Source organism: Nycticebus coucang, chromosome 4 (assembly GCF_027406575.1).
Source record: "Nycticebus coucang isolate mNycCou1 chromosome 4, mNycCou1.pri, whole genome shotgun sequence".
Lineage (NCBI taxonomy): Eukaryota > Metazoa > Chordata > Mammalia > Primates > Lorisidae > Nycticebus > Nycticebus coucang.
In genome coordinates this window covers 116,243,414-116,270,386 of record NC_069783.1, presented here as the reverse complement: position 1 = coordinate 116,270,386, position 26,973 = coordinate 116,243,414, and the positions used below count along the sequence as shown (strand labels likewise).

The window sequence follows — 26,973 nt, the reverse complement described above, 5'->3', positions numbered from 1 at the left end:
GAGGACATAATTTTTCATGTTGAAGCCAGTATCTGCTTACATTAGGCAGGAAATTCCTTTAAAATTTTAAGTACTTTGTTTGATTCTGGGAAGCTAGTTCATAGCCTTCATTAGTATTAACAGAAACACTTGAGCCACAATATTTATTAGATGACAACATATAGGAGGAAGGAAGCTATTTGACCTGTGTGTCAAGGAAGACTGAATTCTATGTTGCATATGCAACTTGCTGTTGGGCTCTCAGCTAGAAAAGGTGCATCTTTAATGAAAAATATTTGGTGGCTCGGCGCCTGTGGCTCAAGCGTCTAAGGCTCCAGCCACATACACATGAGCTGGCGGGTTCAAATGCAGCCCGGGCCCGCCAAACAACAATGGCTGCAAGCAAAAAATAGCCAGGCATTGTGGCAGGCGCCTATAATCCCAGCTACTTGGGAGGCGGAGGCAGGAGAATTGCTTGAGCCCAGGAGTTGGAGGTTGTGAGCTGTGATGCCACAGCACTCTACTCAGGGTGACAGCTTAAGCTCTGTCTCAAAAAAAAAAAAAAAAGTATTTGGTAATAAAGGACCTCTTGACATGGTATTCTAGTTGTCATACGTCTAATAGTTCATGGGCAATAGCCCACGTTTCATGGCACCATAGTTTGTTTTCAAGTCCCTGGGGTTCTATGTAATGATGCCCAGCCTGCTCCTATCCAATGAAGTACCCATGGATATACTGTCACCTTCCTCTTACAATTGAGAATAGAGATGAGACTACATTTAGGGAGTGTAGACATATTGAGCATCCTTTCCCCTACCTGCCATTTGTCGTCATATTCTTATTTCCATAAAACACTAAATTACTTTTAGACAGGATCTTGTTTAGATGATGGAAAAATCTAGAACAGTGAAAGCTATTTTACCAGTAAATAGCTGGTAAGGCCTTTTAGCATCCAAAAAGATCTTGCAAGTTTCATTGGGAATGGAAATAATGGGAAGGGGAGATTATTGAAATTATTAGACTGAACATATGAAATATATTTCTTCATTGTAGACAGAGTACCTATGATGGCTGGTAGCAGGTGGATGTTTAAGGTTGTAAATCTTTTACCTAATTGGTTTGAATTGTTAGCCTAACCTACCCCAATCTTTTGTTCCATCTGATTCAAAACATGGATTTTTCCACTATTTCTTGTTTTCAGTAACTTTTTTTGTTTTGTAGAGACAGAGTTTCACTTTATGGCCCTCGGTAGAGTGCCATGGCATTACACAGCTCACAGAAACCTCCAACTCCTGGGCTTAAGCGATTCTCTTGCCTCAGCCTCCCGAGTAGCTGGGACTACAGGTGCCCGCCACAACACCCAGCTATTTTTTGGTTGCAGTTCAGCCGGGGCCGGGCTTGAACCCGCCACCCTCAGCACATGGAGCCGGCACCTTACTGACTGAGCCACAGGCACCACCCTGTTTTCAGTAACTCTTTAAATTCTTTAAATGCCAATCTGGATAAAATAAAGGAAAATAATCAATCCAGTGTTTTGACAGTTCCATTCAACTTAAATTTCTTTGCATGGGAACAATTAGACATATTTCAGGAGTTGCAGTCTGATGACATTTTCAAATAGTGGGGCTGTCAAGCAGCTCATTATTGTAGATAAATGCTCATAACCCCCAGTCAACAGACTTTAAAACCCCAATGCTGTCTGTTCTTTATAGAAGTTGCTATTGAGTGACTTAACAGTGACAAAGTGATTTAGATGGAAAATCTTTAACTTTCAGATTGGACTATCAGCTAAATCCCAATGTACTTTTTTTTTTTTTTTTTAGTCTCACTTTGTCGGCCTTGGTAGTGCTGTGGCATCACAGCTCACAGCAACCTCCACCTCTTGGGCTTAAGCGATTCTCCTGCTTCAGCCTCCCAAGTAGCTGGCACTACAGGTGCCTGCCTGCCAGAACGCCCAACTATTTTTTGTTCCAATTCTCATTAATGTTTTACCTGGCCAGGGCCAAGTTTGAACCCACCACCCTTGGTATATGAGGCCAGCACCCTACTCACTCAAGACACAGGTGCTACCCCTAAATCCTGATCTAAAATGATTTTATCAGTAAACTACAAATATGCCATATGTATGTCATAGAATGTGGAAAATAGTTATACCATGGTTCATCAATGTGGCAGAGTTTTAAGGATCAGAAACTGGGCAACAAATTTTACCAGTCAGTCCTTGTGTATCTGAACATCATTGGAAAAAACAAAGGTACTTCTTGAACTTGGACCAGTGTCAACAGTGTTACCAGGACAGTTTGTTGCCCTAGGACTGGAGTCCACCACCTTTTTTTTTTTTTTTTGGTGGCAGTTTGGCCGGGGCAGGTTTCGAACCCACCACCCTCCGTATATGGGGCCAGTGCCCTACTCACTGAGCCACAGGCACCACCCCAAGTCCACCAGCTTAGATTCAAAGAAGAAAATGAAAACAAAGAGGAAAGCAAGTCATAGCCCAAGGTGTAGTTTGAAAAAGAAAACTGAATGATTTCAGGTCCACTTACGCAAAACACTGAAACTTTAATTGGATTAGAATTACACCTGTCAAGGACTGTAAGCACCTAGGGGCACTTGCCATCTGTGTTAAGCATTCCACCTCACCTCAGACTGGTTATCTAGATGTCCCAAGCATGGTTACATCAGCATCAATGTCCAAGCATACTCAGGGCTCAGAATTCCAGTGCAGTACCATTTTTTTCCTCCACTCTATTATGTTCCAACAAGGATCTTCAGCCAGCAGGTAAGTCGCCCCTCCCCTCCCCCATTAAACACTGGAAAACCCTATTGGGCCTTTTTATAGCTCCTCCTTCTCAGCCCCTTTCTTCTGGAAGGCAGTCAGGATGTTTAAGCTCTTCTGGAGCTCCTCCTTCTTCCCATCACTCATCTTGTTCTTCTCTATAAGTTTAGCGATCCGGGTCATTTCTGATGCTGGGAAGTCCTCCCCTTGGTCTAAGATCTTCCCCATGATTTTCAGGTATTGCTCAGCCCACTTCTTCTCCGTCTCCTTCACACTGGAGAGGTTGTCACGCCCCTGCTTCAAGAGGGCCTGGCGGGCCTCCACATTAGAGGCCCTAATGAACTCCCCAGCCAGAGCATCATAAGCAGGCAGGCAACCAGGCATACCCAGGTAGACCCCTTGTCCCTTTAGCCATCGCTGGATGGCACCAACCTTCACTGCCCCACTGTATGGGACTGGGTTGTCAAAGTCTCCATCCCTGAAGAGGTAGAAGACTGGATAGCTCTCTTTGTCCAGCTTGTATTTCACACTCAGCTCCATGTTCAACTTGTCACCATAATCTGTGAACAGAAATCAAAGATGAGCAAGACCATGAAGAATTCAGGGCAGGAAATTGCTATGGGGCCTATCTGACCTGAGGGGAAGAATTTTCTTGGCTAAATAACAGTTTTCAAAATTAGGACCTTTGCCTGGATTCCTCCTCTGCCACTTCTTATCCATGTGGCATTAGTCAAAATCATTTAACCTCTCTCAACTTTACTTTCTTCATTTGAGAAGTGGGGATTCTTCTGAGTATTTACTATATGCCAACTATGTGCTAGATATGTCCGAAGTTCTGGGGATCTAATTGTGTTGACCATATCAACCTGACTTCAAGGAGCTTTTTTTCCCAAAGGGTAAGAAGAGATGTAATACAAACTATTAGTGTCATAATGAAAAGAAACACAGCAGGACAGCACCTATGGCTCAGTGAGTAGGGCACCTGCCCCATATACCAAGAGTGGTGGGTTCAAATCCGGCCCCGGCCAAACTGCAACAAAAAATAGCTGGGTGTTGTGGCAGGCGCCTGTGGTCTCAGCTACTCAGGAGGCTGAGGCAAGAGAATTGCCTAAGCCCAAGAGCTGGAGGTTGCTGTGAGCTGTGACGCTACAGCACTCTACCGAGGGCAACACAGTGAAACTCTGTCTCAAAAAATAAAAAGAAACATGACAATGTACTTTGTTAGGGCCTCCTCATGGAACAGAAATCAGCTGAGGAACCTAGATGTCAAGGAGCAGGCCACGTGAAGATCTGGGAGGAGAGTCTCTTAGGACATTGAGTGCATAAGCTCTCAGACAGAATTGAACTCAGTGCACTTAAGGATTACAAAGGCCAAATGGTTAAGGCTTAGTGAGAAAAGGGAATATGTGGTAGATACTGAACAAAGCCACGTGAGGGATGTTGGGTGGAACCAATGAGGAAACATAAGTACATGCTTAATATGTGGCAGCTGCTGTCAGTATTTCCATTGTCCTTCCTAGCACAGGCAATAGCAGTCCTAAGAGCTGATACCGTGACAACTGGTTTCTTACACTTTGCCAAGAACAAATGGCCAAAACCAACAACTGGTAATGTGGGAAGTCTGAGGTTCCATTTAAGTCATGTAATCTTAAGCAAATTATTTCTCCAGGAATTAGTTTCTTCAACTGAAAAATGGGGGTAATAATACCATAGGACTTCCTTCTGGAGTTGTCACAAGGATGAAACTGTAACTGTGTGGCCTAGCACGTACTTGGTAAATGTTAGCCATTATTGTTATTCTAAAAGCACAAAGAGGGCTAGAAGTTGAGTCAAAATTGTGCAAGTATCCTGGAGAGGTGTACTATCTTTACCCAGAACCAAACTTTCTAGTAAGTTAACAGTTACAGAAGCCAGGCGCAGTGGCTCAGCCTGTAATCCTAGCACTTGGGAGGCCAAAGCGGGTGGATTGCCTGAGCTCATCGGTTCAAGACCAGCCTGAGCCAGAGGGAGACCGTGTCTCTAAAAATAGCCGGCTATTGTGGTGGGCACCTATAGTCCCAGCTACTAGGGAGGCTGAGGCAAGAAAATCACTTGAGCCCAAGGTTTGAGATTGCTATGAGCTATGACGCCACGAAACTCCACCGAGAGGGCGGCGCCTGTGGCTCAGTCGGTAAGGTGCTGGCCCCATATACCGAGGGTGACGGGTTCAAACACGGCCCCGGCCAAACCGCAACCAAAAAGTAGCCGGGCGTTGTGGCGGGTGCCTGTAGTCCCAGCTACTCGGGAGGCTGAGGCAAGAGAATCGCTTGGGCCCAGGAGTTGGAGGTTGCTGTGAGCTGTGTGAGGCCACGGCACTCTACCGAGGGCCATAAAGTGAGACTCTGTCTCTACAAAAAAAAAGAAATAATAAAATAAAATAAAATAAACTCCACCGAGAGTGACAAAATGAGACTCTGACTCAAAAAAAAATAAAAGAAAAAAGTTAAGAGCACACTATGCTGGGCATGATGGCTCACGCCTGTAATCCTAGCATTCTCAGAGGCTGAGGTGGGTGGATTTCCTGAGCTTTCGGGTTCGAGACTTGCCCAAGTCAGAGCAACACCCCGTCTCTAAAAAATAGCCAGATGTTGTGGCAGGTGCCTGTAGTTCCAGCTACTCAGGAGGCTGAGGCAAGAGAATCGTTTGAGCCCAAAAAGTTTGAGGTTGCTGTGAGCTACGACGCCATGGCACTCTACCAAGGCAACAAAATGCGACTGTGCCTCAAAAAAAAAAAGAAAAAAAGAAAAAGAGCCCACTGCCTGAGACTAAACACAGGTGGGGTTCTGGATGAGTCACTCCATCCCGCATAGTCAAAGAAAAGTCATTTAAGCTTCTTGAGCTTCAGTTTTTCCTTGAGTATACAATGCAGATAACACATCCTGCTTCTCAGGCAAGGTTCAAGTGAAGATTAAAAATGCAGTGTGTCCAGAGCTGACAGGTTCAAATCCAGCCCGGGCCTGCCAAACAATGACAACTACAACCAAAAAATGGCCGGGTGTTGTGGTGGGCACCTGTAGTCCCAGCTACTTGGGAGGTTGAGGCAAGAGAATTGCTTGAGCACAGGAGTTGAAGGTTGCTGTGAGCTGTGATGCCATGGCATTCTACCCAGAGGTTCTGTCTCAAAAAGTAAAATATGGTGTGTGCCAGGCAGGGTATTCCATGCCTATAATCCCAGCTACTTGGGAGGCTGAGGCAGGTGGATCTCTTGAAGCCAAGTTTGAAACTGGCCTGGGCATTGAGATCCCATCTCTAGAAAAATAAAATTAGCTTGGCAAGGTGGGTGGTTGAGGATACATCTCTTCAGCCCAGGGGTTTAAGCCTGCAGTGAGCTAAAATTCCAGTGCTGAGTGAGAGAGACCTCATCTCTTTTTAAAAAAAATATGCAATGTTGGCTCGGCATCCATAGCACAGTCATTATGGCACCAGCCACATGCACCGTGGGTGGTGGGTTCGAACTTGGCCCAGGCTGGCTAAACAACAATGACAACTGCAACAAAAAAATAGCCGGTGTTGTGGCAGGTGCCTGTAGTCCCAGCCAGCTACTTGGGAGGCTGAGGCAAGAGAACTGCTTAAGCCCAAGAGTTTGAGGTTGCTGTAAGCTGTGACGCCACAGCACTCTACCAATGGGAACATAGTAAGACTGTCTCAAAAAAGAAAAAAAAATGCAATGTTTATACAGATCTTTACATTGTAGAACTACTAAATGTTGGCCACTATTATTATTAAAGTTGTCACTGTGGTTGAGAGGTACCCTTCAATTAGTGATGGTACCAGTGCATTTACTCTAAAGCAAAAAACCCAATGGTTTTGTTTACAAAAGCTGAAATGAAGATGGAAGACCCAACAATGCTGTCCCCCAGGAAAGCATTGTCCCCCCCTCTGCCCATTGTTCCCTGCAAGGAAAGCTCAAAGTTCCTAACGGTTTAGCGTAGAAGTACCTGCAAGGCATCACGGTCCCAGAATCAGCTCAGGCTAAGCTTACCATGGGTACCAGATTCTTTGAGAAGCCACAAACCCACTCATACTCTGAGGGTGGCTCAGAAGAAAAGGTACTGGGAATTCTCCTTCCAAATAGGGAAACAATTCCTAGCTTCCTCCCTTGCTGCCCTCCCCAGTTCAGTTGTCCTGGGCTTGTCCATACCTGAGATCCCCACCTCTGCCACCAAGAGATCATCGCTGGAGGCCGAGTTTTCAGCAAGACGCTTGAACTCATCCTGCTTCTCACCGTAGGGGTACTGTGTGTCGAACTTCACCAAGACGAACTTGCTTTTGGGAATGACCTGAAGGTGTATAGAGCTGAGCAAGTGGGGTGTTCCAGGACCTTTGGGGGCTAATTCCCCTTCCCAAGGGGCCCCTGTTTAATAAACAGAGTGGAAACAAGCCCACAAGGGAGACAAGCTCTTACAAACTAATATTCCTTCACCCACTGATTCATGTAACAATTTCGTGAGTGCCTACTATGTGCAGGAGTACTTGTTCACACTAATCACAGATATTTACAGCCCCTGTCCAGAATGAACAAAGCAGCACATGTACTGAGCCCTTCTCCTCCAGTGTTCCTTTCAAGAAGGCTAAGTAGACTCAGCACACTATACTGGCTCCTGTCATGCCCATGATCCCAGGAAGTCCTAATAACTGAACCAGAAATCTGACAAATACAAACAAAACCATCTAAAACAGAGTTGGCACCGTGGAGGACACATTGGCTAGGAAGGCCAGAGTTTAAATCCAGCAATTTCAGGGCTGACGGAAAGTTGGTGAGAGACCAGGCTTAGACAATATACTCTCTCTAGACACACAGTTCTCTTCGGCTAGATCTTTTGGGTTCTAAACCGTCAGGACTAAGACATTTGTTTTGACTGTAGTAAAATTCACACAATAGTCACCATTTTAAAGTATACAATCCAGTGGGATTTAGTGCATTAACACTACTATCTAGTGCCAGAACATTTTTATCACCCCAAAAACAAACTCTGTACCCATTAAGTAGTCCCTCCCAGACCTCCTCTCAGCCCCAGAAAACACTTAATCTGGGTGCTTTATAGATTTGTCAGTTCTATGTGTCTTTTCTATCTGGCTTCTTTCAATTAGCGTGTTTTCAAGGTTCCTTCATGTTGCAGCAACTATTAGCAATTCATTCCTCTTTTGGACCAAATATTCTGTATGATAGACCACATTTTGTTTATCAGGTCATGAGTTGATGGACATTTGGGTTATTTCTCCTTCTAGCTACTGTGAATAATACTATGAACATCCACAAGTACATTTTTGTTTGAACACCTGCACTCAACTGCTAAAACCTAACAGCAGAACTGCCGCATTCATATGCTCAGTCTAGGTTAACCTACTGAGAACTCAAGGACTTCCTTTTAATGAGTTCACCCAATGCACAAATCTCATCTAACAAGTTTCCTTTAGGTTCAGCGGCCTTCTCCATCTTCAATGTTTTTTGTTTCTCCAAACCAAGTAATCAGTAGTCAAGTTTTTCTTCGTCACAAGCCATCACTGTAAAGAATTATGTCAGATTGAGATAATTCTAACTCAAGGCAAAGAAAGTTAATGCTTTTATTAGTCCTTGTCCTTAACTGTATATTGACGTTCACTGGCTTTACTTTTTAAAAAGTATTTTAACACTGCCTAGGAGGAGAAACCACCACAACAGGTCATCTTCAGATGCCAAAAAGCCTGAGGGCCTAAAAGCAGAGAGTTAACATATAAATCAGATCATATCCCTCTGGCCCAACTTGTATCTCAATCTAGCACAATAAATTTATCCTCAACTCAGGGCTTTTTCATTTGCTCTCTGGTGGCTGGAATGCCCTTTCCCTGCTCTTTTCCATGGTCATGTCTTCAGATTCTTACTATATCGCCCTTAGTAGAGTGCCGTGGCGTCATAGTTCATAGCAATCTCAAACTCTTGGGCTTAAGCAATTCTCTTGCCTCAACTTCCCAAGTAGCTGGGATTACAGGAGCTTGCCACTATGCCCGGCTATTTTTTTTTTGCTGCAGTTGTCACTGTTGTTTAGCTGGCCCAGTCTGGGTTCGAACCTGCCAGCCTGGGTGTATGTGGCTTGTGCCCTACCCACTGTGCTACAGGCGCGGCCATGGTCATGTCTTTATCATTCAAGGCTCATGAAGTTTAGGGTTAGGTCAGTTCAAATGTCCCTTCTTAATGAGGACTCCTCCTATCAGACAATCTAATATCGCTTTTTCTTTTTTTTTCTTTTTTTGAGACAGAGTCTCAGTATGTCACCCTTAGTAGAGTGCCTTAGTTCACAGCTCACTGCAACCTCAAACTCTTGGGCTTAAGCGATTCTCTTGCCTCAGCCTCCCGAGTAGCTGGGACTACAAGGGCCCACCACAACGCCTGAGTGTTTTTTGTTGTAGTTGTCATTGTTGTTTAGCTGGCCCAGGCCAGGTTCAAACCTGCCACCCTCGCTGTTATGTGGCTGGCACTGTAACCACTGTGTTACAGGAGTCGAGCCAATATTGCTTATTTCTATCATACGCTGGTATCATTACCCTGCTGTATTTTCTTCATTGCATTAATTATCCTTATTTGCTTATTTTTCTTTCCGCTCTATTAGAATGTACATTTATGAGATGAAGGACCTTGTCTGACCTGTTTTCTGCTATATTCTTAGGCCCAACAGTGCCTAGCTGATGCTCTAAAAATATACACTCATAGTATGGAATAGTATTAATAATCATACAGTGGTCTAACACTGGAGAATGGAATTTGAGACCTCCATTTTCTACTTTCACAATCCTTAGCTACCAGGGTGAAGCAGAATAGTTTTGAATGGCAGACATTTGCATGAAGAATTTTTTCTTGTTATCTTAGTCTGTTTAGAAATCTCTGTTCTTTCATTCACTTCCTGCCAGCTCTCAGCAGCCAGTAAGTAGGAATCAGCTCTATTATTAACTAAGTCAGGCAACTTTTTTCAAAACCTAGGTAAATTCATTACTCATTCATTTGTTCAATGAATAGAAAGTTACTAGACTGAGCATGGTGGCATGCTCCCGTAATTTGGGAAGCCAAAGCAGGAGGATCACTTGAGACCAGGAGTTTGAGACCAGCTTGGGCAACATAGTGAGAACTCATCTTTTTAAGGAAAAAGAAAAGGCTCAGCGCCTATAGCTCAAGTGGCTATAGGGCACAAGCCACATACACCAGAGCTGGCAGGTTTGAATCCAGCCCGGGCCTGCCAAACAGTGACAACTTCAACAAAAAATAGCAGGGTGTTGTGCCTGGCATCTGTAGTCCCAGCTACTTGTGAGGCTGAGGCAATAGAATTGCTTAAGCCTAAGAGTTTGAGGTTGCTGTGAGCTGTGATGCCACAGCACTCTACCCAGGGTGACAGCTTGAGACTGTCTCAAAAAAAATGCCGGACCCAGTAGCTTACACTTGTAGTACTAGCAATCTGGGAGGCTGAGGCAGGAGGATCCCTTGAACTCAGGAGTTCCAAGACCAGCCTGAGTAAGAGCAAAACGGTCTTTACTCAAAGTAGAAAACTTAGCTGGGTGTTGTAGCAAATGTCTATAATCCCTGCTACTAGGAAGGATGAGGCAAGAGGATCACAGCATTTGAGGTTGCTGTGACCTAGGCTGACACCATGGCACTCTAGCCTGGGACAAAAGAGTGAGAGTATCTCAAAAAAAAAAAAAAAAAGTTACTAAAGGCCTATTGTATCCCAGACACTATTCTAAGTGACACAGCATAAAACAAAACAGGGCCTCTTATCTAGTGATGGTGAAGGGCAAGAAACAAACCAAAAAATATGTTGGAAATCACTGAAAGACAAAAAACTCCCCTTTTGTTGAGATTTAGAGTAAGACTAGAGAAAACATTTGTTCACTCATGAAACAAATTATCGAGCACCTTATTTTGAAACACAGTCTCACTCTGCTGCCCTAGGTAGAATGCTATGGTGTCTTAGCTCACAGCAACCTCAAACTCTTGGGCTTAAGCAATCCTCTTGCCTCAGCCTCCCAAAGTAGCTTAGGGCATTTCGGACTACAGGCATGCACCACCATGCCTGTCTAGTTTTTCTATTTTTAGTAGAGAGGGTCTCAATCTTGCTCAGTCTGGTCTGGAACTTCTAAGCTTAAGCAATCCACTCGTCACCCTTGGTAGAATGCCTTAGTGTCACAGCTCACAGCAACCTCCAACTCTTGGGCTTAAGCGATTCTCTTGCCTCAGCCTCCCAAGTAGCTGGGACTACAGGCACCTACCACAATTCCCACTATTTTTTGATGGTAGTTGTCATTGTTTGGCATGCCCGGGCTGGATTCGAATCTGCCAGCTCCGGTGTATGTGGTTGGCACCCTAGCCACTGTGCTACAAGCGCCAAGCATTTTTATTTATTTTTGCAACAGGTCTTGTTCTGTTGCCTGGACTAGAGTGCAATAGCATCATCAGAACTCACCGCAGCCTCAAATTCCTGGGCTCAAGTAATCCTCTTGTCTCAGGCTCTGGTGTAGCTGGGACTATGGGCCCATGTCACTATGCATGGCTTATTTTTCTATTTTTTGTAGAGATGGGTCTTGTTATGTTTCCTAGGCTGGTCTTGAACTCCTGGCCTCAAGTGATCCTCCTGTCTTGGCTTCCCAAAGTGACAGGATTATAAGCATAAGCCACCATACCTGGCTATGACTGGCACTTTAGACTGGAAAGAAGGGAAATAAAAGAGAAAATCTGAGGAGGTAACACTTAACCAAGCCTGAATGGTGAGAAGTAACCAGCCTTTCAAAGATTAGGCAAAGAATGTATTTTTTTTGAGACAGTTTCACTATATCACCCTGGGTAGAGTGCTGTAGTGTCACAGCTCACAGCAACCTCAAATTCTTGGGCTTAAGTGATTCTCTTGCCTCAGCCTCCCAAGTAGCTGGGACTACAGGTGCCACCCCCCCCAACCCCCACAATGCTTGAATTTTTTTTTTGTTGTTTAGCAGGCCCGAGATAGGTTCCAACACACCAGCCCAGTGTATGTGGCTGGTGCCCTAACCAGGCAAAGAATATTTCAGTTACCTGGAACAGCAAGTGCTGATGCCCTAAGGCAGTATGAGTGAGGAAAATTCAAAGGACAGAGGAGGATGTGTAGAAGAGAGGGAAGCAAGGGATCAGATCTTGTAGGGCTTAGTGCAGGTGTCCTCAAACTTTTTAAACAGGGGGCCAATTCACTGTCCGTCAGACTGCTGGAGGGCCGGACTATAGTTTATAAAAAAAAAAAACTATGAACAAATTCCTATGCACACTGCACATATCTTATTTTGAAGTAAAAAACAAAATGGGAACAAATACAATCCACACCACTTCATGTGGCCCACGGGCCACAGTTTGAGGACGCCTGGCCTAGACCATGTCATAGTAAGAAATCCAGCCTAGCTTAGATCATAGTAAGAAATACTTCTAAACTTTATGGTGTGTGGTTTCCCTTTGAGCAGGGTAGGGCAGGGGCGTCACTTTGCCAACAAAAGCCCCACAAGAATAGTGGGGTGTGTCTGACAACGAATGAAACAGCTATTCTTAACACTTTAAAAATTTTTGAAGCTTTGCCTTGAATGAGCTACAAGTGCCAAGTTCAAAACAGGGAACACTTGAAAATAAAAGATTCAACCATTCAAGACAGATACAGAGCTCAACTTGAGGGTTTCACTTCCCGGAGATGGGTACAAACCAAGAAAATAAAACGGTGGCTCTGGAAACACTTAGCTTGCTCATCTCCTTAAGAAAGTTAAAAATTGCTAGTGGGTTAAGACAGGTACATGAGGTAACTGTGGTGTTGCACAATTTTTCCAACCTTCCAGTTACCTAGATCCCAAATTCTGTAAAAATGAGATGGGGGAAATTGTGGCAAGTTCTTCCATACTTTGATCCGTTATTATTCATTACTCTTATAGTATAAGGAGTAATGTATAAGGCTTATACAGAGCGTTGACCAGAACCTTATTCCCCCCCCCTTTTTTTTTTTAAAGAGACAGAGTCTCACTTTGTCGCCCTCAGTAGAGTGCCATAGCATCACAGCTCACAGCAACCTCCAGCCCTTGGGCTTAGGCGATTCTCTTGCCTCAGCCTCCTGAGTAGCTGGGACTACAAGCGCCCGCCACAACACCCGGCTACGAACCTTTTTCTCAACATTTGCAATTTTCAAGGAGATGCATAACACTTGATCATCGTTTGCATATTGAAAAGCAGACTACGGGGTGGCGCCTGTGACTCAAAGGAGTAGGACACTGGCCCCATATGCTGGTTCAAACCCAGCCCTGGCCAAAAACTGCACCAAAAAAAAAGAAAAAGAAAAAAGAAAAGCAGGCTACGATCCACATTCAAGAAGAGGGGCACAGAAATGCATGCTAACGCGCGGAGTTCTCCCCACCACTCCCCTCCCCTCCCTTACTACATTCAGGGAGCCAGGTGGCGTCGACCTCGCACACCCCTCCAGGTCTCCCACTTGGGACTCGATTGTTGGATCTCGCCCGGCACCGTCCTCTTCTCACCGGTGAAGGGAAGGGGCACGCAGGTCCCTCAGCTGCATCTTTGCAAAAGAGGAAGTATAAACGCTGCAAAGGCAACGAGTGCGCCAAGACTCCGAAACTTGTGTTCCCCGTGGTCACAATATGTCCCCGCCCAGAAGCCTAGACTAGGCCTACAGGATAGCGGGAAGTCCCAGAGTCGTTACTACAAACTACCTCTTGCCAGCCCTCGGTGTCCACCGTTCTCCCACCCGGGCCCTTGTTACACCTGTGCCCAACGTCCTCCTCCCCCCTTACCTTGTAAAAAGTGATTGTATCCAGGGGAAGCGCCCCCTTGGTGTGCAGGCCGCTTCCGCCATGCGGAGTACAGAGGATCAGAAGGCCCAAAAGGAAAACCACCGGAGAGACAGAAGCCATAACGCCGGATTCCGGGAGCGAGAGGTTAAAAAAAAATCTGTGCGCGAGAACAAGCCAGAGGCAGAGATCACGTGACTAAGAGGGCGTGAGCGTGCGCGCACACGTGGACAAGCCCGGAGGGGCCACGTGGGGGGCAGGAGGGGCCAGGGAGAAGATACTTCCGCGCACGCGCATTAGGCAAAGCTCGCAGCGCTTGGGGGAGGGGCGGGACCGCGTGAAGGGAATGGAGACTGGGGCTGCTGCGCACGCGCATTTGGCGAGACTGGAGACGGGCCAGTCCTGCTAAAGGAATTCATGGTGTTGGGGAGGAGGAGGCACATAGGAATAAGGATACAGCCAACACAGTGTAATTGCTATAAAATAAGAGTCTATTAGGATATTATGAAAACACAAATGGAGATTCAGTATTCCTACTCAGTGGTGTCAGAGTTATAGATAGATGATTTTTGAGCTGAATCTTGAAAGATGAGGAGGCGTACATGTGGCAAAGAGAAAAAGCATGCACAGGCATGTTGGGGACCTGATCGAGATGAATCTGTGTAAAGAACGTGAAGTGGGGTCGATTTTAGAGTCTGCCCAAGATATAAGGTTTGGAGCCACTAGAGGTTGTTCTTTTGTTTTGTTTTGTTTTTTGTTTTTTTGGTACCACTAGGTTTTTAACCAGGTTTGTGTGGAAAACATCACTCAGAAATGAAGGGAATTGATTGGGAGGGAGAAAAGGCTGAAGGCTGGGAAGCCCATTAAGGGTCTATCCCAGTCCTGGCAGAGTGGCTCACGCCTGTAATCCTAGCACTTGGGAGGCAGAGGATGAAGATGGTAGATTATTTGAGACCATCCTGAGCAAGAGCGAGACTCTGTCTCTACCTAAAAAAAAATAGAGAAACTAGCTGGGTGTTGTTCGCCTGTAGGCCCAGAAATTTATGAGGTTGAGAGGCAAGAGGATCACTTCAGCCCAAGAGTTTGAGATTCCTGTGAGCTCTGTGACACCATGGCACTCTATGGAGGGTGACAAAGTGAGATTGTGTCTCAAAAAAAAAAAAAATGTGTGGTCTTCCACTCCAGGTGATTAATCTTTTTTTTTTGAGACAGGGTCTCACTTTGTTACCCTTGGTTGAGTGTTGCGGCGAGTGTACTCTGCGGCTTCCCAGAGTACTAGGATTATAGGCATGAACCACCACAACTGGTCCATCAGCGTATTAAATGAATAATGCAGAGGCACCATGTGGGCAGCCAGGGACAGTAGGTCATGAATCTAAAGGCAACCCCAGGGGTAGGAAAGGTGGCCAAGTCAGCCAGCCAGGGAATTTGAACCAGGCTGATCCTCATAGCTCAGGAAGTCGCTCTCCCTGCCACAAGGCAAGTGGAAGAGGAAGGTCCCTGGGGCATAATTGCCCAACCATCCCTAGGGGGAAAAGTCCTCCATCTCAGTGGGTGGGCTGGAGCATTCCCTGGGCTTCCAGGTGAAGGATGATGATGTGATCATCTTCCTGCACTTTTAGACCAGTGGTACCGCCTTCAGATGCACCTTATACAGGAGGAAAAAGCCATCTGGTTACATGCCAGAGAACTGGCAGAAGTCTGTAACTTCAAAGACAACAGACCCCTCTATTGTGCTCCAGTTTTGTCCATGGGTAACCACACTGCACAAGAGATGTGTGATCAAAGGCTAATTACTGTGCCTTAACTATTGAGGATACCCTTAAATGATACCCTATTGTCTACAGCTGTCTTCAAGTTGGAAACAAACTTCCTAATGTGTTTGTAAGAGGATGCACTGGGGTGTTACAAGACTTAATTATTTCAAGTATGGTCCAGAAATCTCAGTCCTCTAAGAGCTTGTAAAATGTAAGCTCAAAGCCTGCTGTATCAGAATCTGCAAGATGTTCTTCAGCTGTTTCACGTAAATAAGAAATACATTAAGCATTACAAATATTAAATGTCTTGAGTTGATTCTGGAAGTCTCACTCAGTCCATTTGGTATATGGACTTCTGAGGGAAGGTCAAGATTTGATCAGTGCAAAGACATACTCAGTCTTTTTCCTTCACTTTCTTTTTCTTTTCTTTTCTTTTTTTTGAGACAGAGTCTCACTATGTTACCTTCAGTAGAGGGCCGTGGTGTCACAGCTTACAGCGACCTCAAACTCTTAGACTTCAGTGATTCTCTTACCTCAGTCTCCCAAGTAGCTGGGACTGCAGGCACCTGCCACCATGCCTGGCTATTTTTGTTGTTGTTGCAGTTGTCATTATTGCTTTAGCTGGCCAGGGCCAGGTTCGAACTTGCCAGTCTTGGTGTATGTGGCTGGCACCCTACCCACTGAGCTACGTGTGCCACTGTTTTTTTTTTCAGGGATTGTTGACATTCAAGGACATATCTGTAGAATTCTCTATGGAAGAGTGGGCCTCCTGAACCCTGATCAGAAGAATTTGTATCAGGATGTCATATTAGAGAACTATGGAAACCTGGTTTTCATAGGTGAGGATAACTTAAATACACAGTTCCTACTACACTAAGCATTTCACGTTAGTTCTTTTTAAGTCTGCCTTATTTTGAGTGCTTTTTTTTTTTTTTTTTTTTTTGCAGTTTTTGACTGGGGCTGGGTTTGAACCCGCCACCTCTGGCATATGGGGCTGGTGCCCTACTCCTTTGAGCCATCGGCGCCGCCCCTTCATGTTCTTTTTTTATAGAATTTTTTGGGGAGGAGGACAGAGTCTCCCTATGTCGCCCTCAGTAGAGTGCTGTGGTTTCACACCTCACAGCAACCTCAAACTCTTGGGCTTAAGTGATTCTCTTGCCTCAGCCTCCCAAGTAGATGGAACTACAGGCACCCACCACAAAGCCTGGCTATTTTTTTTTTTTTTTTTTTTGAGACAGAGTCTCACTTTGTCACCCTGAGTAGAGTGCTGTGGCGTCACAGCTCACAGTAACCTCCAGCTCTTGAGCTTAGGGGATTCTCTTGCCTCAGCCTCCTGAGTAGCTGGGACTACAGGCGTCCACCTCAATGCCCAGCTATTTTTTTGTTGCAGTTTGGCTGGGACCGGGTTTGTACCAACCACCTTTGGTACATGGGGCAGGCGCCCTACTCAGTGAGCCACAGGAACTGCCCCCAACTATTTTTTGTTGTGGTTGTTATTGTTGTTTTTAGCAGGCCCAAGCTGGATTCGAACCCACCAGCCCCAGTGCATGTGGCTGGCGCCCTAACCATTGAGCTACGGGTTCCGAAGCTTTCACTTTCACTTGTTTGATGTATTAGGGTTTCCTTGTGTATAGATACAGAGATTGCAGTGTTATATAAGTGTTATATATTATAGAGTACTATAAACATCTTCCACAAAACAATATATAGCGCCAAAAAAAGGTAGTGTAAACATCTTCCATAAAACAATACATAGCACAAAAAGTTTAAGAAAAGCAAAGTGTGCAAATGTATGAGAAAAAGGAAACTGGCTAAGCTGGGGCCGGGTGCACTGGCCTAGCACTCTGGGAGTCCGAGGCGGGTGTATTGCCCTGAGTTCACAGGTTCGAGACCAGCCTGAGCAAGAGCGAGACCCCGTCTCTAAAAATAGCTGGGTATTGTGGTAGGTATCTGTAGTCCGGGAGGCTGAGGCAAAAGAATCATTTCAGCCCAAGAGTTTGAGTTTGTTGTGAGCTATGACTCCACATTACTCTACCAAGGGTGACAAAGTGAGACTGACTCAAAAAAGGAAAGAAAGAAACTGGCTAAGCTGATGTTCCTTTTCCTAGTACAAATTCTTTCTCAGTCATATTGTGGGGTAGAAGAAAATGACAACTTAGTCACAAGTCAATGAGAAATTGACCAAAAAATGAAATTAGCGAATATTTTTAGAATTATGATTGCATGAACTATTACTAACTACTATAAGTGTATATGTACTTTGAAATTTGCATCAGTCCAAACCAGATGGCTCACACATGAAATCCCAAGACTTGGGAGGCCGAGGTCCATGGATTGTCTGAGCTCACAGGTTCAAGACCAGCCTGAGCCAGAGAGAGGCCTCATCAGTAAAAATAGCCAGGCGTTATGGTAGGCGCCTGTAGTCCCAGCTACTTGGGAGGCTGAGGCAAGAGAATCACTTGAGCCCAGGAGTTTGAGTTGCTGTGAGCTATGATGCCACAGTACTCTACCCAGGGTGACAAAGTAAGACTCTGTTTAAAAAAAAAAATGGATGGTGCCTATGGCTCAAGGAGTTGGGCACTGGCCCCATATACCAGGGGTGGAGGGTTTAAGCCTGGCCCTGGCCAAAACTGCACAAAACAAAATAAAATAAAATAAATAAGTAAATAGAAATTTGCATCGATCAAATATTGCATCCTCAAAATATTATATGTACCAAGTAGAGTGAGGCTACCAAGTTCAACTTGTTTACTAAATGTTAGTAACATAATGTGTTTATCTTCTAGTATCCTCAGACTTCATAGTAAGCAAGACATTTAAAAATTAAAGATTTTCTTTTTTCTCTTTTTTTCTTTTTTTCTTTTTTTGAGACAGAGTATGACTATGTTGCCCTCGGTAGAGTGCCGTGGCGTCACAGCTCACCACAACCTCAAACCCTTGGGCTCAAGCAGTTCTCTTGCCTCAGCCTCCCACGTAGCTGGGACTACAGGCACCTGCCACAACGCCCAGCTATTTTTTGTTGCAGTTGTCATTGTTGGTTAGCTAACCTGGGCCAGGTTCAAACCCACCACCCTCGGTATATGTGGCTGGCATTGTAACCACTGTGCTATGGGAGCCGAACCTAAAGATTTTCTTAATAAAGACAAACTTGGGTGGCACCTGTGGCTTCATTGGGTAGGGTGCCAGCCCATATACCAAGGGTGGCGGGCTTGAACCCACCCCCGCCCAAATTGCAAGAAAAAAATAGCCAGGCCTTGTGGCAAGTGCCTGTAGTCCCAGCTACTTGGGAGGCTGAAGCAAGAGAATCCCCTAAGCCCAAGAGCTGGAGGTTGCTGTGACCTGTGATGCCACAGCACTCTACCAAGGGTGATAAAGTGAAACTCTGTCTCTACAAAATAAATAAATAAAATAAAGACAGACTTCTGCCACATTTCCAGAAATGTCAAAATTCATGATAAACATTATTGCATAGAAATTTCCTAAGTTAAACCCTCAGTGATTCCCCAGCAATAAAAAAAGACATTTCCTAAGTTAAATAATATTTTAAAGTATTATTTGTAATTTCTACCTTAAAATGAAATAATGAAATTAAACCATACCTTAACTTGGCACCTGTAGCACAGTGGTTATGACACCAGCCACATTCACTGAGGCTGGCAGGTTCAAACCCAGCCTGGGCCAGCTAAACAACAGTGACAACTGCAACAAAAAAAATGGCTAGGTGTTGTGGCAGGCGCCTATAGTCCCAGCTACCTGGGAGGCTGAGGCAAGAGAATCACTTAAGTCCAAGAGTTTGAAGTTGCTGTGAGCTATGATGCCACAGCACTCATAGCTCACACAGTGACACAGTGTGACTCTGTCTCAAAAAAAAAAAAAAAGGCTCAGCACCTGTAGCTCAAGTGGCTAACGTGCCAGACACATACAACAGAGCTGGAAAGTTCAAATCCAGCCCGGGCCTGCCAAACAGCAATGATAACTACAACCAAAAAATGGCTGGGTGTTGTGGTGGGCACCTATAGTCCCAGCTACTTGGGAGGCTAAGGCAAGAGAATCTCTTAAGTCCAGGAGTTGGAGGTTGCTGTGAGCTGTGATGCTACGGCACTCTACCCAGGGCGACAACTCGAGGCTTTGTCTCAAAAAAAGAAAGAAAGAAATTAAACCATACCATTTGGGAAACAGATTTCTTCTGACCTTGTCAAGAAAATGACTGAGGGGGGCGCCTGTGGCTCAAGGAGTAGGGCGCCGGTCCCATATGCTGGAGGTGGCAGGTTCAAACCTAGCCCCGGCCAAAAAAACCACAAAAAAAAAAAAAAAAAGAAAAGAAAATGACTGAAATCATATCTAGAGAACACTATGGTAATGTGAATTCCTTTGTCAGTAAACTTTTTTGAGGGGTAAGTCACACAGAGGACATTGCTGAAGTGTTAGAAAAACAGGTATATCAAATTACATAATTTTGGAAGGTTGTTCATTGTAGATGCAAAACAAAGGTTTCTGTCCTCTTTAAGCTTATGGAAAATAGGCTTGATGCTTATAGCACAGTGGTTATGGCACCAGCCACATACACCAAGGCTGGTGGGTTCGAACACAGCCCGGGCCAACTAAACAACGACAACTGCAACAGAAAAAAAATAGACAGGCATTGTGGTGGGCACCTGTAGTCTCAGCTACTTGGGAGGCTGAGCACAAGAGAGTTGGCAAAGCCCTGGAGTTGGAGGTTGCTGCAAGCTGTGACACCACAGCACTCTACCAAGGGCGATAAAGTAAGACTCTGTCTCTAAAAAAAAAGGTGGTGCCTGTGGCTCAGTGAGTATGGCACCGGCCCCATATACCGGCGGCGGTGTGTTCAACAACCCCAGCCAAAAACTACAAAGAAAAAAAAAAAAGATACAGATTGAAAGATTTTTTTTTTCTTTTTTGATACAGAATCTCACTAAGTCATCCTTAGCAGAATGCCATGGCATCACAGCTCACAGCAACCTCAAACTCTTGGGCTTAAGTGATTCTCTTTCCTCAGCCTCCAAAGTAGCTGGGACTACAGGTGCCTGCTACAACGCCTGACTTGTTTTTTTTTTGGTTGTAGTTGTCATTGTTTGGCAGGCCCAGGCTGGGTTCAAACCCTCCAGCTCCGGTGTATGTGGCTGGTGCCCTAGCCGCTTGAGCTACAGGCACCAAGCCCAGATTTAAAGATTTAATAGTCTTGTCTTTTTTTTTTTTTTTTTTGGCCAGGGCTGGGTTTGAACCCGCCACCTCCGGCATATGGGACCGGCGCCCTACCCCTTGAGCCACAGGCACCGCCCATAGTCTTATCTTACAATGATAGAAATCCAGATTCACTGCCTTGTGATAGAATGTTACACGTTACTTAGATGGTTTTGAAGAAATATAAGCGTATTTAATCTTTCTTTTCAAGGTAATATTTTAAGCAAATGAAATCCCCATGGATACCATGTATACTTATATTTGGAAACAACATCTGCTCATTTGTTTAAACATGTTTGAAGTAAAGAATTCCAGTAGGTTTTTGACCTGTTCGTTCGGGAAAAAAGTCTTCCAAACGGACTAGCCTTGCTTAGTTTGCTAACAACTGGGTGACATTAGTGAAAATAGAAATGTAACAAGCTAATGGAATGGTAAAATTTTCTTTTTTATTTTTTTTGAGACAGAACCTCAAGCTGTTGTCCTGGGTAGAGTGCCTTGGCATCGTAGCTCACAGCAACCTCAAACTCCTGGGCTCAAGCGAGTCTCCTGTCTCCGCCTCCCAAGTAGCTGGGACTATAGGTGCCCGCCACAACACCCAGCTATTTTTTGGTTACAGCTGTCATTGTTTGGCGGGCCCAGGCTGGATTTGAACCCTCCAGCTCAGGTGTATGTGGCTGGCACCTTAGCCGCTTGAGCCACAGGCGCTGAGCTGGAATGCTAAAATTTTCAACACCACCAACACCAACACTTTCTGAACTGTCTGTCATGACTTAGCAAGCACAAACAGTACTAAACTTTTTCCATTTGGATTCGCCTGTTTTCTCGCAGAATCGTTTTGCACTTAAGATGGATTGTACCAAATTTCGAATTTAGTCAAACTCAGACCCAGAACTTTGAAACATTGTATTGTAAGACATTTAGCCACAATCAAAATATGGCCGGGTGTGGTGGCTCATGCCTGTGATCCTAATTACTCTGAAAGACCAAGACACGTGGATTGCTTGAGCTCACAAGTTCAAGACCAGCCTGCGAGAGAGTGAGACCCCTGTCTCTACTAAAAATAGAAAAACCAAGGCAAGAGGATCACTTCAGCCTGAGAGTTGGAGGTTTCTGTGAGCTATGATGCCACAGCTCTCTACCCAGGACAGCAGCTTGAGATGCTGTCTCAAAATAATAATAATAATAATAATTCAAATAAAAAAGGAATGAAGTTGGCTTGGCGCCTGTGGCTCAAGCAGCTAAGGCGCCAGCCACATACACCTGAGATGGCGGGTTCAAATCCAGCCCAGGACTGCCAAACAACGACAGCTGCAACCAAAAAATAGCTGGGTGTTGTGGCGGTTGCCTGTAGTCCTAATTACGTGGGAGGTGGAGGCAGGAGAATCGCTTGAGCCCATGAGTTGGAGGTTGCTGTGAGTTGTGATGCTACAGCACTCTACCCAGGTGACAGCTTGAGGCTCTGTCTCAAAAAAAAAAAAAAAAAAAGGAATGGGTGGCACCTATGGCTCAGTGAGTAGGGCGCCAGTCCCATATAACTGAGGGTAGTGGGTTCAAACCCGGACCCATCCAAACTGCAACAAAAAAAAATAGCTGGGTGTTGTGGCAGGTGCCTATAGTCCCAGCTACTCGGGAGGCTGAGGCAAGAGAATCACTTAAACACAGGAGTTGGAGGTTGCTGTGAGCTGTGACGCCATGGCACTCTGCCAAGGGTGATAAAGTGAGACTCTGTCTCTAAAAAAAAAAAAAACAAGGAATGAAGTACAAAAAAAAAAGAATAGCGTAATAATTATATTTCTGGTAGAATTTTGGATTCAGAGTTTTTAAGATGTTAGCATTAAATATGATAAACGTTAATAACCTCTTCTTAGCTTTTCACTAGTATTACAAAAGCTTTACTAATTGAGTGAAGATACAACCTCTGAGCCATCACATGTTTCTGTAGTCTAAACAGTGGCGGATGTACCCCATTTCTTTCTCCTCTTTTTTTCAATCCTATTTCTTTTTTTTTTTTGTGGCTTTTGGCCGGGGCTAGGTTTGAACCTGCCACCTCCGGCATATGGGACCGGCGCCCTACTCCTTGAGCCACAGGCGCCGCCCATCAATCCTATTTCTTTATTGTGACTCTGTTTTACCTTTTCACTGTGACTCCTTCTTTCTAGTTTGCCGCACCCCCGGCATCTGGCCGTGGTGGAGTGGCGCTGTCCGCGTTGTAAAGTACGTGGTTAGGCGGTCTGTGCTCCCCGGAGCGTTACCCCCAGTCCCCCTGGCTTGCGACAGCAGCGCATAAGTTGCCTAGCATGCCTTTTAGTGAACGTAGGAACTCATGAGGTGCGGCATAAAAGCCTAAGAAACCTTTACCCTAAAACCTGTCTAAAACCTGTTTGTTAAGTTGAATGCCTGATTGTTGCTTGATTGTTTTAAGGAACTAAGAATAAACATAATGACTTACTGATCCATAATCTCATATAACCAGAGGAGACTTAATGTCTCCAAGGGAACACGTTCCCACCATAAATGTCAGTGAATTGAGACAGTGCATCGAGAAAATACAGAAACGGCAAACAAGATGTTCCAACCAGATATCCACTCACCCCTTCCCCTATCTCTAACCCTGTTTTTCCTAACTTTGTTTTCAATATAGTTTAGTTTTCCACACACTACAATACTTTATGTTTCTTCACAGTCTAATCACTTATATGATTCACAATATATTCCTAATCATAACAATACTCCATCATAAGAATAAAAACTATAGAAGAAAGTAGTTCAACATGTTAAGAAAACACATTCAACTTTAGATAAAAGAAAGTTAAAAAGTAACTGCTGTTTATCAGCTACCTCTCAGCTACCTTTGTTCCCCCTTGCGGGCAAAACATTGTGTAAGGGAGACGGTTGGATACTCACGTCTGCAAAACAAGATAAAAACTTGTAAGCTTCTGCAAGTCATAAAAATATCTTTTGTGGTTTGTAAGACGTTGTCAAAAATGTATAAATACCATGCCTGAAACAAAGTAAAGTACAGCTGCTTTCTTCACCACCCGTGGTGTGTGGCAGTTTGTCATTTTCATCCTGCGTCGACCTTCCAATCAACCTGTAACGTTCGCCCTGAGCACCCTCAGATTGAGACCCATCGACAGGCGGTCCGCGGCACTAGTTCTTTTGAAGACTCCTGCCTTTTGCCCCTCCTTATAATTCCTAATATTCCTTATAGCTTTGTTTCTTTATACCCACTCTTCCTTTTTCATTCTTTCTGCTTGGCTTTCTCCTTTACTAATCACCACCTCTCTCCTTGCCCTCAAGGTACAGAGCTGGATTAGGTAGGTGGGAGCCCAGCTGGGTTAGGGGTGGAGAGACACTTGTGCCATGCCTGGAGATCCTTCTCAGGATCACCTACTCAAAGTAGTTGGTACTGAAGTCCTTACGGCTTTCCTACTAGATGCTGTACAGTGAATAAATAGTGAAATTAGAGTGAGATTTGTTTTCTCATGTTCGGTTGTCCTGCTTAAACAAGTGTATAAAATAGCCGGGCGTTGTGGCGGGCGCCTGTAGTCCCAGCTACTCGAGAGGCTGAGGCAAGAGAATCGCTTAAGCCCAGGAGTTGGAGGTTGCTGTGAGCTGTGTGAGGCCACGGCACTCTACCGAGGGCCATAAAGTGAGACTCTGTCTCTACAAAAAAAAAAAAAAAAAGTGTATAAAAACCCCTTTGGTGGGGTCAGTCCCTTTCTCCGTGCATTAGTGTGCAGCTGTTAATGTAAAAAGTTTAATTTTGTTCTCTCTTCCTTGTTTTACTTAGGTTTTTTTCTGCAATACCGTGGATACAATTTGTCATGACTGTTGGAGGTACGTTTATTTAATCTCCTAATATGACTACACTACTAAAAGCAAAATTAGAGAATTCCATAATTTCTACACTTTTCTCATGAAAATTTGCCTTTTACTCTAGTTAGAGATAAATAATATTCTTTACTGTCTTGATTTTTTCAAATAAATTGTAACAACATAAACAACAATAGGAATAAATAATGGATTGAGGGATAAATCTGAAAATCAGTGGCCAACCTGGTTAACAAGAATTGATTGCAAAATAAGTAAACTTTAAAAAAATTTTCAAATTAATACGAGGTACAAATTTTTATTTATTTATTTATTTATTTATTTTTTGAGACAGAGTCTCACTTTGTCATCCCTGGTAAAATGCCATGGTGTCACAGTTCACAGCAATATCAAACTATTGAGCTCAAGTGATTCTCTTACCTCAGCCTCTGGAGTAGCTCAGACTATAGGCACCAGCCACAGTGCCTGGCTATTTTTTTATATTTATATTTATATTTATTTATTTATTTATTTATTTTGTAGAGACAGAGTCTCATTTTATCGCCCTTGGTATAGTGCCGTGGCATCACACAGCTCACAGCAACCTCCAACTCCTGGGCTTAGGTGATTCTCTTGCCTCAGCCTCCCAAGTAACTGGGACTATAGGCGCCCACCACAACGCCCAACTATTTTTTTTTTTGAGACAGAGCCTCAAGCTGTTGCCCTGGGTAGAGTGCCATTGCATCACAGCTCACAGCAACCTCCAACTTCTGGGCTCAAGCATTTCTTCTGCCTCCGCCTCCCAAGTAGCTGGGACTACAGGCGCCTGCCACAACACCCGGCTATTTTTTGGTTGCAGCCGTCATCGTGTTTGGCGGGCCCAGGCTGGATTCGAACCCGGCAGCTCAGGTGTATGTGACTGGCACTTTAGCTGCTTGAACCACAGGCACTGAGCCCCAGCTATTTTTTTGTTGCTGGGCCGTCTGTTTTTATTTTTTAAGACACAGGGTCTCGGGGGTGGCGCCTACTCCTCAAAGGAGTAGGTTGCCAGTCCCATATACCGAGGGTGGTGGGTTCAAATCCAGCCCCAGCCAAACTGCAACAAAAAAACAGCCAGGTATTGTGGCATGGGCCTATAGTCCCAGCTACTCGGGGGGTTGAAGCAAGAGAATTGTCTAAGCCCAAGAGCTGGAGGTTGCCATGAGCTGTGATGCCACAGAGCTCTACCAAGGGCAACAAAGCTAGACCCTGTCTCAAAAAAAAAAAAAAAAATGAAAAGAGAATTTTGATGTTTCATAGTAGATTTTGACTATGCAAATAGAACTAGAGAAAAAAATATACATATATTTGAGACAGAAGTCTCACTGTGTCACCCTTGGAAGAGTTCTATGGTGTCACAGTTCGCAGCAACCTCCAACTCTTGGGCTCAAGTGATTCTCTTACCTCAGCCTCCCTAGTAGCTGGGACTACAGGTAGCTGCCACAACAGCTATTTTTTTTTTTTTTTTTTTTGCTGTTTTTGGCTGGGGCTGGGTTTGAACCCGCCACCTCCCGCATATGGGGCTGGTGCCCTACTCCTTTGAACCACAGGCACCACCCCACCCAGCTACATTTTTTTTTGTTTGTTTAATAGGCCCAGGCTGGTTTTAAACCTACCAGCACCAGTGCATGTGGTTTGCACCCTAACCACTGAGCAACAGGTGCCGAGCCTAGAAAGTATATATTTTTACACTGTGTTGTCATTGCCAGACAAAGTAATTTCAAATCAAACATCTTGTGATTCACATTTTCCTAATGTTTGTTTCCTTTGGTGGAATTTGAGTCCAGATATGACTAAGTTAATAAAGTGAGAGTAAACAGTAGCGAGACATAAGCTTTATCACTGAAAGCAGAATTTCTCTACCTCAGTACTTTTTTTTTGAGACAGAATTTCACTCTCTTGCCCAGGCTAGAGTACTATGGTGACAGCAACCTCAAACTCCTGGGTTCAAACCTTAGCCTTTGCCTCAGCCTTCGAAGGATCTGGGACCTATGTCATGAAAACTACAAGACACTTATGAAAGAAATCAAGGAAGAAATTAATAAATAGACATAAGGCTGAGCATGATGGTTCATGCTTGTAATCTCAGCATTTTGGGAGGGTAAGATGGAAGGATTGCTTGATGTCAGGAGTCTCTACAAAAAATTATGATAATAAAAAAATATATTTTTTTACTTTTAGACAGAGTCTTATTTTGTTGCCCTCAGTAGAGTGCCGTGGCATTATAGCTCACAGCAACCTCAAACTCTTCAGCTCAAGCAATCCTCTTGCCTCATCCTCCTGAATAGCTGGGACTATAGGCACCTCCCACAACGTCTGGCTATTTTTGTCTGTCTTTTTTTTTTTTTTTTGAGAGAGAGTCTTACTATGTTGCCCTTTGTAGAGTACCATGGCATCACAGCTCATAGTAACCTCAAACTCTTGGGCTTAAGCGATTCTCTTGCCTCAGCCTCCCAAGTAGCTGGGACTATAGCTGTCCACCATAATACCCTGTTTTTTGTTGCAGTGTCAACTGTTGTGTAGCTCAAACCTGCCAGCCTCCGTCTATGTGGCTGGCACCATAACACTGTGCTACGGGTGCCAAGCCAACATCTGGCT

General features: G+C 44.5%; 1 protein-coding gene and 1 long non-coding RNA gene across 2 annotated transcripts; one reads left to right on the top strand and one right to left on the bottom strand.

Annotated features, from left to right (window-relative positions):
• Positions 1-2,518: 2,518 nt before the first annotated feature.
• On the bottom strand, positions 2,519-13,766 carry ERP29 (endoplasmic reticulum protein 29). Its single transcript, XM_053590264.1, has 3 exons — positions 13,568-13,766; positions 6,936-7,074; positions 2,519-3,315 (listed from the first exon to the last, which is right to left on the bottom strand). The coding sequence occupies exons 1-3, from the start codon at positions 13,685-13,687 to the stop codon at positions 2,813-2,815; spliced, it is 762 nt and encodes a 253-aa protein (XP_053446239.1). The 5' UTR covers positions 13,688-13,766; the 3' UTR covers positions 2,519-2,812.
• Positions 13,767-16,033: 2,267 nt separating this feature from the next.
• LOC128584996 (uncharacterized) lies at positions 16,034-25,212 on the top strand. Its single transcript, XR_008379779.1, has 3 exons — positions 16,034-16,160; positions 24,317-24,363; positions 25,044-25,212. It is a non-coding gene; the product is annotated as an uncharacterized LOC128584996 (long non-coding RNA).
• Positions 25,213-26,973: the final 1,761 nt, after the last annotated feature.

What these genes read in the sequence shown, in the direction of transcription:
- ERP29 (XM_053590264.1), bottom strand. Translation starts at nt 13,687, where the DNA reads ATGGCTTCTGTCTCTCCGGTGGTTTTCCTTTTGGGCCTTCTGATCCTC. An exon ending in ATACAATCACTTTTTACAAG is followed by an intron (nt 7,075 to 13,567) that starts GTAAGGGGGGAG and finishes ATACACCTTCAG; the next exon opens with GTCATTCCCAAAAGCAAGTT. An exon ending in GGCAGAGGTGGGGATCTCAG is followed by an intron (nt 3,316 to 6,935) that starts GTATGGACAAGC and finishes TTCTGTTCACAG; the next exon opens with ATTATGGTGACAAGTTGAAC.